This window comes from Sorex araneus, chromosome X (assembly GCF_027595985.1).
Source record: "Sorex araneus isolate mSorAra2 chromosome X, mSorAra2.pri, whole genome shotgun sequence".
NCBI lineage: Eukaryota > Metazoa > Chordata > Mammalia > Eulipotyphla > Soricidae > Sorex > Sorex araneus.
Genome location: NC_073313.1, coordinates 137,135,774 through 137,149,575, shown reverse-complemented (window position 1 = coordinate 137,149,575; position 13,802 = coordinate 137,135,774). Strand labels below are relative to the sequence as shown.

General features: G+C 40.7%; 1 protein-coding gene across 2 annotated transcripts in view; it reads right to left on the bottom strand.

Moving 5' to 3' along the window:
• The window catches only part of ZDHHC15 (zinc finger DHHC-type palmitoyltransferase 15), a 177,400-nt gene that overhangs the window by 24,445 nt on the left and 139,153 nt on the right, over positions 1-13,802 (bottom strand). For both annotated transcript variants that reach the window (XM_055122910.1, XM_004620918.2), the window contains one exon: positions 8,950-9,028. In XM_055122910.1, coding sequence (XP_054978885.1) covers positions 8,982-9,028 — 47 coding nt within the window. In that variant the 3' untranslated portion in view covers positions 8,950-8,981. The remainder of the gene's footprint in view (positions 1-8,949; positions 9,029-13,802) is intronic.

Below are 13,802 nucleotides of genomic sequence, written 5' to 3'. Positions count from 1 at the left end.
TCTATTCTCATAGAAGTTTTCTCAGACTAAAATATTTTTAATTTTGTTCACGTGCAATATGTAAATGTTTTTACATAATTTACTTTTGATTTTATATCAAAGAACCATTTGCCTATGTTAAAAATATTATCTTTCATATTTTCTCCTAAGAGTTTTATCATTTTACATTTAGGTCTATGAGACTTTGAGTTAATAATAATTTTGTATATGTTATGAGTTGAACTTTATGTAGAGATGTTCAATGGTGATAAAATTTACGAAAAGACTGAACTTTTCCATGGAAGAATAATAACATTGGATAAAAAAGTAAACCATCTGGGGCTGGAGAGATAGCACAGCGGGTAGGGCGTTTGCCTTGCACGCGGCCGACCCGGGTTCAAATCCCAGCATCCCATATGGTCCCCTGAGAACGGCCAGGGGCGATTCCTGAGTGCAGAGCCAGGAGTGGCCCCTGTGCATCGCCAGGTGTGACCCAAAAAGCAAAAAAAAAAAAAAAAAAAAGTAAACCATCTTTACTCTGTGTCTATTTCCATATTATTTTTATTCTGTCCATAGATTTATGAATCCATCTTTTCACAAATACCACAATATCATCACTATTGTAGCATTACAATTTGTTTTAAATAAAAGACTATCATTTTTTACTTTTACAGAATTGTTTGATTAGTTAGTGCCTTTACATGTCCATTTAAATTTTAGCATCAGCAGGTCTATATCTACAAAAATCGCAACTTCAATTTGGATTACATTTAATCACCAATTTGGGACACAAATTCCCTGCTGGTCATTTTGCAAGAAGCAGGCAACAGAACCTGCCCCATGAGCTATTTCCTGCCCAGGTAAGTCTATCACCACCACTTGCCAGGAAAACTGAATTTTCTGGTTTCTGTCATGTGAGGAGGAATCAACGGAATCCACCTCCTGAAGTACTGCCTGCCAAAGTGGGTCCACCGCCCCTACCATCTCAGAAGCCAAATTACCCAATGGTCATGCCACAGGAAGCAGCTACAAGAGACTTCATCCTTCGTCTCTACCAACTTAGACTGATTACACCACTAACTCAGGTAGCTGAGTTCTCTGCCTGTCGCAGAGCAAAAAGTACCAAAGGACCACCTTCACCACCAGCCTAATTTATTTGGAAACCACGAGGGTTGATGAGAAAAATAAGTTGTGAGGAAAAAAACACCTATGGAAACACCAGAAGCTACAGTCACACTCAGAAAATGGCATAGGTATCTTAAGGGTTTCCACTCCTTCCTGAACTGAGGGGAGATGTGGAACCCTACAGACCAGAGAGAGAGAGATAGGGGGGGGAGATTAATGAATAATGATTAAGCATGAATCACCAGATTCCCACCCAAGGTGACAGAATAGGAGGAACAATGAAACAATCAAAAGATAGGAGAAGATATTACTTATAGGTAACGGGAACAAGATTGAAAAATACTTTTTAAATTTAGTTTTGGCTTTAGGGCCACATCTGGCAGTGCTTAAGACTTACCCTGGCTCGATCACTAAGAAAATGATGGCTGGAGGAACCAGTTGGGATGGGAGATGCATGCCGAAAGTAAGTAATGGACCAAACATGATGACCTCTCAATGTCTGTGTTGCAAGCTATAATGCCCAAAAGTAGAGAGAGAGTATGGGGAATATTGTCTGCCTTAGAGGCAGGGGGAGGGTGGGAAAGGGGGGGGTATACCCGGGATATTGGTGGTGGGGAATGTGCACTGGTGGAGGGATGGGTGTTTGATCATTGTGAGATTGTAACCCAAACATGAAAGCTTGTAACTATCTCATGGTGATTCAATAAAATTAAAAAAAAAGACTTACCCTGGCTCTGTGCTCAGGGATCTCTCCTGTTGGGGCCTGGAGGACAATATAGAGGGTGCAGGGGATCCAATCCCAGTTGACTGAGGCAACGCAAACACTGTACCTGCTGTACTATCCTCCAGCCCCCAAAAGTGGTAACTCATCGACATATATGCAACAAACTAAGGATCAGCAATGCTTATAAGACCTCTTGTCACAGACCTAAAAGAACACACTGATGAAAACACAATAATAGTGGGAGACTTTAATACTCCACTTTCATCATGAGATAGATCACCCTGACATAATATCAGTAAAGTTACAAGAGCCCTAAATAAAGAGTTAGAAAAAAACTGGAATTAATTAACATATACAGGGCCCTCCATTCTCAAAAAGTCAAATACACATTATTCTCACATATATATGGAACATTCTCTAAGATTGTTGAAATACTAGGGCATAACTCAAACATTCATAAATTCACAAATAAACAAATCAAGCTAAGCATTCTCTAAGATCACAGTGACAAAAAGGCAGAAATCAACCATAAGAATAAGATGGGAGGAGCCTCAACAAGTGGAAGCTGAACAAAACACTTAGATGATAACTGGGTCAAAAAGGAAAACAAGGACGAAATAAAACTATTTTTTGGAAACAAGAACGAATAAACTATCAGAATCTATGGGATACAGAAAAAAGCTGTGCTAAGAGGAAAATTTGTATCAAAATATGCCTACGCTGGGAAAGAAAAAACTCAAATCAACAGCCAAAACACACTTCTTAAACACTTACTTGGAGAAAGAAAAACAAACGAATCCCAAAAATAGCACAAGGAAGGAAATAATAAAAATTAGAGGAGAAATCAATGGCACAGAAATCAAGAAAGCAATACAATGAATGAAGCCAGGATCTGGTTCTTTAAAACAATAAAAAGACATTGTCTAGACTCATGAAGGGAAAAAAAGAGAAAATTTCCAGATAAATCAGATCAGAGTCTGAAGGGGAAAAGTTACCAACAGACCTTTCAGGAATTCAAGATATCTTGAGAAGTTACTATGAACGATTCTATGAATATTAAACTGAAGAACCTTAAAAAGTGGACAGATTCTTAGAATTTTGTAACCTTCCAAAAATGAATCAGAAAAGATATAAAACCTGAGCAGGTGATCATAAATAATTTGAAACAGTAATTAAGAATATTCTCAAAAATTAAAATCCTGGTCAGATAGATTTCTTAGTGAATTTTATCAAACTTTTAAGGAAGAGTTAAAATCTTTGTTATCAAGCTTTTCTAAAATATTGAAGATAGGCTGGAGCGATAGCACAGCGGTAGGGCGTTTGCCTTGCACACAGCCGAACCAGGTTCGATTCCCAGCATCCCATATGGTCCCCTGAGCACTTCCACGAGTAATTCCTGAGTGCAGAACCAGGAGTAACCCCTGTGCATTGCCAGGTGTGACCCAAAATGCAAAAAAATTAATAAAAATAAAATAAAATACTGAAGAAACAGGAATTCTTCCTAGCATTGTCTATGAAGTCAACATTAAATAATACTCAAAGCAGTTAGATTTAATACTAACAAAGAAAATTTTACACAAAATTCCCTTATAAACACTGATGCAAAAATCCCAGAAAAATCTTAGCGACCAATTCCAAGAGCATCTCAAAAGATGATACAACAATCAAGAAGGATTTATCTCAGCGATTCAAGTATGAGTCAACATATGAAAATAAATTTACATAATACAACCATTAGTAAAAGAAAAGATAAAGTCATATAATTTTATAAATTGATGAAAAGAAAGCTTTCTACAAGATCGAACATACATTCATGATAAAAAGACTCATCCTTAAAACAGTAATGGCGATTTATAACAAACCCACATTCAGTATCATTCTCACTGGTGAAAAACTGAAAGCATTCCATTTGAGATCAATCACAAGGCAAGGATGGCCACATTCTCCACTGTTTTCAATATTATTAAGAACTATTTAAAAATTCAAGGGGCTGGAGCAATAGCATAGGGGGTAGGGTGTTTGCCTTTCACGCAGCCGACCCGGGTTCCATTCCCAGCATCCTATATGGTCCCCCGAGTACTGCCAGGAGTAATTCCTGAGGCCAGGAGTAACCTCTGTGCATTGCCAGGTGTGACCCAAAACACAAAAAAATAAAAAATATTCAATAGTATTAAAAGTCCTAGCGACAAAAATCATGCAAAACCAAATAGTCAGTGGGATTCAAACTGGAAAATAAGTCAATTGTCACTATGTACAGATGGCATGATCACTGTAGCACTGTCCTCCCATTGTTCATCGATTTGCTCGAGCGGGCACCAGTAACGTCTTTATTGTGAGACTTGTTGTTACTGGTTTTGGCATATCGAGTACACCATGGAGGAGCTTGCCAGGCTCTGCCGTGAGGGTGGGATACTCTCGGTAGCTTGCCGGGCTCTCTGAGAGGGACGGAGGAATGGAACCCTACACGCTGCACTATTGCTCCAGCCCATGGACACATGATAGTGGGAAAAAAATGGAGCAAAGCGAACCAAGCACAGTGCAGTTTTCATGAGGGACAGTTTGGGTGAAGGAAGGGCAGTGACTGAAAGTACAGGGAAGCAAAAATCCATGACTACTCCTTCACCAGATTCAAGAACGCATTCATGCCAGCTGCCAAGGAGGCAGGGCTTGATCCAAAGCACCTTTGTCTGACAGTAAGGAAGCAGGGCTGGTCACAGTTTAGCAGAAGCTGGCAGAGCAAAGGGTTAGTGGCTAGCACTCTCTACCCCACAGCCCCCATCAAAAGCCAGAGCTTCAGGAGCAGTCTATGATCACCACCAGTACCGAGGAAAGGTCCAAACACTCTGCAAGACCTGACTTGCCATATGACCTTGGGCAAGAGAAGATCTTCATTCAAAAAAATAAAAAAAATCAGTGGGATTGAGCACCAGGCTAGGTTCTGCTCGCCCAAAGATTTGATTGCTTAAGGGGTGTCACCTGGTGGCCCAGTCCAGGTCACCACTCAGAAGAGGGCAGTGTTTACAAAGGCGGGGGCAAGGTGGGGCCTGGTTACTTGCAGAAAGTCTGAAGCTGGCACCATTTCCCCAGCAAGCTCCCTGCTCCACTGCCTCGTCCCACAAGTCCAAAGGTAAAATTTTGTTAGAGTAATTAAAAGGCACCTTACTCTCCAGGAGGGAGCCTGCCGTTATGGAAGATTGGTCTTGTGACTAGAAGGTCCCGAATCTTCACACCCCTCTCCCCACCCCGCCAGGACCCCCAGGGGTCTAAAGGGTGAGTCCGGAGTCCCACCAGGTGCCCTGAAAGCCAGCGGGCCAGTGACAGGGAGTGCTGAGCTGAGCCCCTTCTGGGGGAGGTAGCCGGTGCTGGGAGGGGGAGGGGGAAAGCAAAGATCTGGGCCTGAGCAAGAGGAGGCTGACCTGAGGGACCCAGCCAGCGGCCTCCGTCAAGAACCAGGGGCGCCTTTCAAAACCGGAAAGGACACTCCAGGGCAGTTTACCCCAAGCCCCCCCAGCCCCGCCCCCAGACACACACCGCCACGGGTTTTTAAACGTTGTTCTCACAGCCGGCCGGCCCGCCGCACCCCCCCTCCCGTGCCCCCTCACACACGCTTGCGTCTGCTAGCTGAGGCTGCTCCCAGGTGCCCCTCTCCTGACACCGGCCCCTCCTCTGGGGAGCGGGGGAGCCCGTGGGCCTCAAGACAGCCCCCCGAGATAATATGCATAAATGTCCTAGTATACTGAAAGGCTCATGGAAACAATAGATCAATACAGCAAAGTAACCAGATGCAAATTCAACATTCAAAATTTTCTGTGGCATTACTATATGCAAATCATGAACTAGAAAAGAAAGAGATCAAAGAGTCTACTTCATTCAAAATAGTGTTTGCCAGGTGTACCCCCCAAATCAAGAATCAAACAAAAACTAAAGCAGACCAACAAAAATAGAAGGACATCAAGTACCTAGGAATCAATTTGACAAAAGATGTGAGATAACTACACCATTTAAACTAACTATGTAATGCATAAGAAAGAGTGAGAAGACCTTAGGAAATGAAAAAATATCCCGTGTCCCTGGATTGGAGAAATAAGTATTGTTCAAAATGACCATTTAATTTAAATTACTATACATTCGATGCAGTCCCAATTCAGTTTCCAATGATATTCTTCAGTGATTTAGAAAGTCAGTAAAAGGTTTATATAGAACCATAAAACATCCCCCAAATCCATAGCTAGGCTGAAAAATAAGAAATCGGAAGGTATCTTATTACCTAACTTGCAACTATATTATATAAAGTTACAGTGATCAAAGCTCACGTGATACTGGAATAAGGATAGACTCTCTGTGCAATGGATTTAGAATTGAATATCCAAAGAGAAGTCCCAGTTCTATGGCCAACTGATTTTTTTAAAGTAGCTAACTATATGAAGTGGAGTAATGATAGCCTCTTCAAAAAAATGCTCCAAGGAAACCTGGGAAACATGTAAAAACACATATAGTAAAATAAAGCTGGATCCATGTCTTACACCTTACAAAACAGTCAGTTAAAATTGGATCTAAGAACTTGAGATCATATCAGAATCCATAAAACACATTTAGGAAAATATAGGCAGAACTATCCAAGCTTTAATGATATGGTTTCATTGGCAAAGATAATAGAAACAAAAACAAACATATGGGAATAAATCAAACTAAAAAGTTTCTACATTTCTACATGGTCAAAGAAGTATAAGATAAAACTAAATGATACTCAACTAACTGTGAAAAAAACATTTGCACTCAACTGATTTGCAATCAAAGGATTAATATCTGTGATAATTAAAAACTCATGATGATCAACAACAAAAAATCCACAAACTCTATAAAAATGAGGAGAAAAATAGACACTTCTCTGAAGAAGACAGATGGATAACCAACGGACACAGGAAAAAGTCCTCACCATCATGTATTATCATGGAAATACAAATCAATATGACAATGAGATATTATCTTACACCAGTAAGAATGGAATATCAAAAAGACTGGAACAATGTGCTGATAGGGATGTGATGATAAGGAAACTCGTCCACTGGTGATGGGAGTCTTTCTTATTTCAACCTTTATATTAAACAGTAAACAAAGAATTGAGCTGCCATATGACCCAGCAATTCCACTTCCATGTATCTATGCCCAGAACACATGCAAAAAATCATTCAAAGATATATTCACACCATCATTCATTGCAGCACATAGAATAGTAGCTAAAATATAGAATCAGCTATAAGAAAAATCCCTGCTATTTCTGACATCAAAGAAGTTTAGGGTGGATTATTATTATTATTTTTTGCTTTTTGGGTCACACCCGGCGATGGCACAGGGGTTACTCCTGGCTCTGCACTCAGGAATTACCCCTGGAGGTATTCAGGGGACCATATGGGATGCTGGGAACTGAAACTGGTTTGGCTGTGTGCAAGGCAAATGCCCTACCCCCTGTGGTATTGCTCCAGCCCCTAGGGTAGATTATTAAGTAAAGTAAGTCATACAGAGAAAGACAAATACTGGATTATCTCTTTCATGTGCAGATATGAAGAAACAAAACAAGTACATTATAGAAAACCAAACAAAACCAACTCTTAGATTTGTTCTGTAGAGCTGAGATTGCCAAAAATAGGCAAATCTAAAGAGACATGCAGTAGAACTGTAGTTGCTCAACCCTGGGAGTGGGAGAATGGGAAACAACTGCTCCCTATTAGCATTAATTTAGGGTTTTTTAAAGACAGTTCCATGATCTACACTGAAAACAATTTCAGAAGGCTACAATAACCCTTTCTGGCTATGTCAGATAATTCTAATATATAAAATAATCATATCTCGTAGCACAATACATGTCCACACAGTAAAATACTTGAGAATTCCTATGCTAAAGATAATGCTATAAGTTTGCTAGTATGGGGTTTCCTAAATTTATATACTCAGATATTTTCCCCTCTTTAATCTGTTAACATGTTGTTGTATTGGTGCTCTATAGAATGCCGCCAACAAATAAAATGCTAAAATCAGAAAATGATAGAGAAAAATATCAGGAATAACTGAAATCTAGGTAATGCTATCATACAATTTGCTTCACATGAACATGAAACATTAGGATTTTAGATTTAAGATTTAATTCTTTACTCATTTTAATCTTTGTTATTTTAGTAAGTAAATATACAACATAAATAGCCTATGTCAGACTTTAAATGGAGTTCCACAGCAGAAAGAGCATGTTCTAAGATTATGCAATACAGTATCCTTTTACTAGCTGACTAGCGTTTTCTCATAGACAAAACAAGAATAGGAACACTCAATGCATAATTAAGCTGAATTGTATAACATGTATCAAGTAAACTGCAGAGTGACTGGAATATAATGGCTTAATATAGTAGCAGTACTGGTATAGGGCAGAGTTCTATAAGGGAGAAAAGTGAATACCTGAGAAGTCATAAACTGATGTTTTTCTAAATAATGTCAGCTTTTCTGGAATTGGAAGGCCTTATTAGATCAGAGCTTCAATCTCTGTGGTAATTCTGTCACAAAATTATCCTTTTAATACTAAATTACATTGGGCTTATTTACTTATGACTGTTGCATGGGGAAAGATGTTTTAACTTTTCACTAGGCTAATCTAGTAAAACTGCCTGTCACTGATGAACAAATTGGTATCATCTCGTGAAGAATTGTAGTGTAAGGATAATGCTCTTTGTCTGTGAATGGGTAAAACTAGGTTATTTACTGACATAATGGAGTCAGGCAAAAAGAATCTATTTTTAATCTATGTTATTTCTGAGACTCAAACTGCATGAGGCCAAGGTTCATAATTCAAAGTATGAGAAAGTGAGCTATATAGGATATTTATTTGTTTTTGGATACCAGAATCTTTTAGTCCAAGTGAGAGGTATGATTTTGTAAGAAATCAGAGAGTTGTTGTCAGTTTGTTACACAAGGAAATTATGTACAAGGAGTTTGTTAATATAAACAATGTAAGAATGGCAAATTTAATATTTGTTATTCGTGTTCACTAGGGTGAAATGCACTGCTTTTCTGATTCTGTTTCCAACACTGCCACTTGGCAGTTCAGGTGTCTATGTCTCCTTCAAAATACTGACCTGTCTGAGAGATGTTGGATATGTGAAAAGAGCTATGCTTCTGTTTCCATGACAACAGATGATGAACTTTCAGGATAATCTGTAAGGATAAAAAGTGAAAGGTGGTTAAATGTCCATTTCTCTTTTATGGATGACTATTTATTCATGGGTATATTGCTTCATTCTTTAATCCCTGGAGGCAGCAGACGTTTGTAAATATAAGGACTGGTGCATTGTACTGAAGCATTTATTAGTAGTCCATTCACATTCTAAGAATAGTCAGTTTTCTGTGCTATGAGCCATGATAATTTTATTTATCAGAATTTTTCTAGTCAGAATGATAATACAGGGGGTAGGGTAACTTCCTTGCATGCGAATGACCCAGGTTCTATCTCTGCACCACCACATATGATCCCACAAGCATCACCAGGAGTGATCCACAAGCAGAGAGCCAGGAGTAGCCCTAAGCATCACCACGTGTGGCACCCAAACAAACCAAAATAAAAAGAACTATGTGCACTATAATACTGAGTGGTATTCAAATAAAATAGATATGATGATAGATCCAACATCATTTGTTTTTAATAGAATGGTTTGGATCTTACCACTCACAAAAATTGCTCTAACTTTCTACTATTACACTGTACAGTGTTGTTGTTCTCCTAAAAAAAGTAATGAGTCATTTAGAAAATAAGAGGCTTTGAAATTAACAAGCAACACTGTTTGTAGTTACAAATGAAATTTTGTCAGTAAACTAATTTACCAGACACTTCCAGAAACAAGGCTGCTTTCTTTCAGGAAGAGTGAGAAAGCAAAAGTGATTCTGAGAATGTCTATCTTTGGGATCATGATTCCACAGCGGGAACAATTTTCTTCTTAAATTAAAAAAATATGTCAATAGGATTTATAACAGTGCTAAGGATAGGGTTTTGTACATACAATTTCTCAGTAATAAAACTTCCACCCAAATGTCCCTCTCAACTCAACCTCAACCTCACCTCAACCTCATCCGATCCACCAATGTGGCAAACCCAGTTCTGTAGACCAGTTCTAGGGTTCTGTTGGCTTTGGCCATTTGTTGCTCCCTCATTATATCTCTTTATATCCCACATATGATATGGATACTTCCTGCTCACCATCGGTTTTCAGAGATTGGTAAAAGTAGGACATACTGTGGAATATGTAAGACTAGGTTGAGTTGAAACTGCTTCAAGGTCTTATATAAGTTAATTTATACTCCCCGACTCAGATTTTTCATCCATGCACCAGGGTAATGCTCACAATGATGTATTTTTATGTTACTTTCCCTGGATTAATGATTTCCTTTTTGGATTCTAACTTTTACCCAGGATTTTATATTTCTCCATTTCTTCCTTTGCTCGCATAGGTGCATGCTGGTATTTCTTGTTATTTAACACTGTATTTACTTGCTTCACCTTTATTTTATCCCCCTATTTATCTCCTACAACTCTCATGAATTTAGCTTCCACTTTTATATAAATGACTTTCAGATCTCTTTGATAACTGGGATCAGTCCCAGTTTTTTAAAATGTTTCCTTCCCTGGTTTTTGTCTTTGTTCTCCATTTCAAATAGTATCACCACTCACAAAGCCATTGTTACACAAATCTGACTATCTATTGTTCTTTCTGGTTCTTATTGTTACAAACTTAAGTTCATTCTGTATACTAATGTTTGGGTAATCATTTAAAAAATTACCTTTACTTATATTAATATAAGAGAGTCTCTTGCCCACTGAACACAATGGCCACTCAACACCTTTATTGCAAACCACAACACCTAATCAGAGAGAGAGAACAAAAGGGCATACTGCCATAGTGGCAGTGTGGGGTGGGGGATGACGGGACTGGGGAGGGGGGGAGGGATGTTGGGTTTACTGGTGGTGGAGAATGGGCACTGGTGAAGGGATGGGTTATCGAACTTTGTAAGGGAGAAACATGAGCACAAAAATGTATAAATCTGTAACTGTACCCTCACGGTGATTCACTAATTAAAAATAAACTATTAATTTTTTTAAAAAAAAGAGAGTCTCTTGCCCGCACGCCTGGTGGTCTTCCCCAGGGCCCCTCGGAGGGGATGGGCTCCAGCTACCCTCCCCACACCGAGCAGAGCTCCCGGCGGCCGAAGACCACGGTAACCTAGCTACAGCCATGCTGGAGGCCCCTCTCCACACATTCGGACAGGCCTCATGCATGAAGGTACCAGCAGAGGAACCCAGGTGTGTGTAATCCCATCAACGGTCAACATCCAGAGACTTAAAAGCAAGCTCTCAGAAGCGCACAGCCGGCTGCTTTCTTTGGCCTACTTCTCTCTCTAGGAGAAACTGGCAATCTTCTGAGAGTTTCCTGTCCCCATGGGACAGCCTTGCAAGCTCCCCATGGTGTATTCATATGCAAAATCCAGTAACAAGCTGGATCTCATTCCCCTGACCCTGAAGAGCCCCCAGTGCAACATCATTAGGAGGGCCGAGTCGAGATAGACTTCTAAGATCTCAGGGAAAGGATGAAATGAGATGTTACTGAGCCCGCCCGAGAAATCGGTGATTAACGGGATATTGTGTGTGATTGTGTGATATTAATATCACTCAAAGGAGTTTCAAAGATGACACAGCCCCCGCGTCCCATGCCCGCCCGCGGCAGCGGGACAGCTCGGAGCATCCCCGCCCCGCTGGGCAGGTCCCAGTCATTCGCCCACCGCGCCTGATCCCGCCCTCCCGTGTCCGACAGGTATATTGGCTCTTCCCCTTGGAGACCCTGTGCCACCCGGAAAAGCGCCCCCCGCGCCCCGTGCCCGCCCGCGGCAGCGGGACAGCTCGGAGCATCCCCGCCCCGCCTGGCAGGTCCCAGTCATTTGCCCACCGCGCCTGATCCCGCCCTCCCGTGTCCGAACAGGTTAGGGCGTGTCCTGTCATTTGGGGGCGTGGCCTCAAAAGTGGGCGTGGTCTCTTTCTGGAGCGGCGGCCGCTAATGTGGCCGCAGATATTTTCCTTAACAATTCCATGCATTGTCCTTTGGCCACAATTGATTGAACCCATTCCTCCGAAGAACTCCCTCATCATCTTAGTTACTATATGTTGATACTCAACTAACCTAGCCTATCCTAACTTCACAAAAACTGTCAATGAACACATCAACTTGCACAGAAAAGTACTTTGGCAAAAGAGCATAGCCAAAAATCTTTAGTCGAGGTTCCTCCCAAGTTAACGAGAGCTCCAGATAGTAAAGCCCATAACAACATGAAGAAACTGAGAAAATCCCCACCACTAGGAGAGAGCCAAGAAAATATCTCACTAACCTCAGCAGCAACCTCCCAGAAATACACCCTCCTCTCAGATAGAGAATTCAGAGAGGAAAGTGTGAGGATGGTTCACGAAATCAACACAACTATGGACCGAACATCCAATAAATTAAGGGAGGATATGGATGCAGCGTTGAAACGCTCCACCAAGATAATCCAGGAAGAAACGAGAGCAGAAATTTCAAAGCTACGAACAGAAGTCACACAACTAAAAGAATCAGTAGATGAAATTAAAAACTCCCTAGGAGCCCTCAATAGTAGAATGACTACAGCCGAAGACAGAATCAGTGAGCTTGAAGATGAGCTGCACAAAGCATATAGACAACAGCAAATAATGGAAAAAGACCTCAAAATGGCTCTAGAGCGAGTTAGAGTCCTAGGGGACGACCTCAGGAGAAACAACATAAGAATCATGGGAGTGCCGGAACAACACGGAACCAATCCCAATGAAAAAAACACCATTAAAGACATCATTGCTAAAAAATTCCCAGAGCTAGAGAATGCGGACATCCAGATACAAGGAGTCCGAAGGGTACCAGCTAAAAGGGACCCAAATAGAAAATCCCCAAGGCATATCATAGTCAGAATGATGGATGCCGTGGATAGAGACACAATACTGCAAGTAGCAAGATCAAAGAAGGAGATCATATACAAAGGCGCACCCCTTAGATTCACAGCAGACCTATCAGAAGAAACCCTCCAAGCCCGAAGACAATGGTGGGATATAGTGAAAAAACTTCATGAAATGAATGCCTCACCAAGAATACTCTACCCGGCTAAACTCTCAGTTAAACTTGAAGGAACCATACATTATTTCATGGACAAGCAACAGCTCAGGAACTTCATAGACTCAAGACCAAATTTAAAAGAAGGACTCAAAGGGCTACTATAAGACAAGGAAAAAGACCTATAAGAACAACAAACCCTACAGAAAAATGGCACAAAATCCAATGACAATAATCTCTCTTAATGTTAACGGGCTAAATGCACCAATCAAGAGGCATAGAGTGGCAAAATGGATTCGGAAACTAAACCCAACTTTCTGCTGCCTACAAGAAACACATCTGAATAGCCGGAACAAACACAGACTAAAAATCAAAGGATGGAAAACAATCCTGCAAGCAAACAGCCCCCTCAAAAAAAAGCGGGGGTGGCCATACTAGTATCCGATAGCATTGATTTCAGGCTGAAAAAGATCAGAAGGGACAGCAAAGGTCATTTTATATTCATCAAGGGATATGTGCAACAGGAAGAAATCACACTCCTAAATGTATACGCACCTAATGAACGACCAGCGAAATACTTAAAAGAACTCCTAACAGAATTTAAGGAGGACATAACTAGCACCACGATAGTAGTTGGAGATTTCAACACTGCCTTATCGCCTCTGGATAGATCGACAAGAACAACACTCAGCAAGGAAACGATGGCCCTGAAGGAAGAAATGGAGGAGACAGGGCTAATAGACCTATACAGGGCTATATACCCCAAAAAGAAAGAATACACATTCTTTTCCAGCGCACACGGAACATTTTCCAAAATAGACCATGTTCTGGGC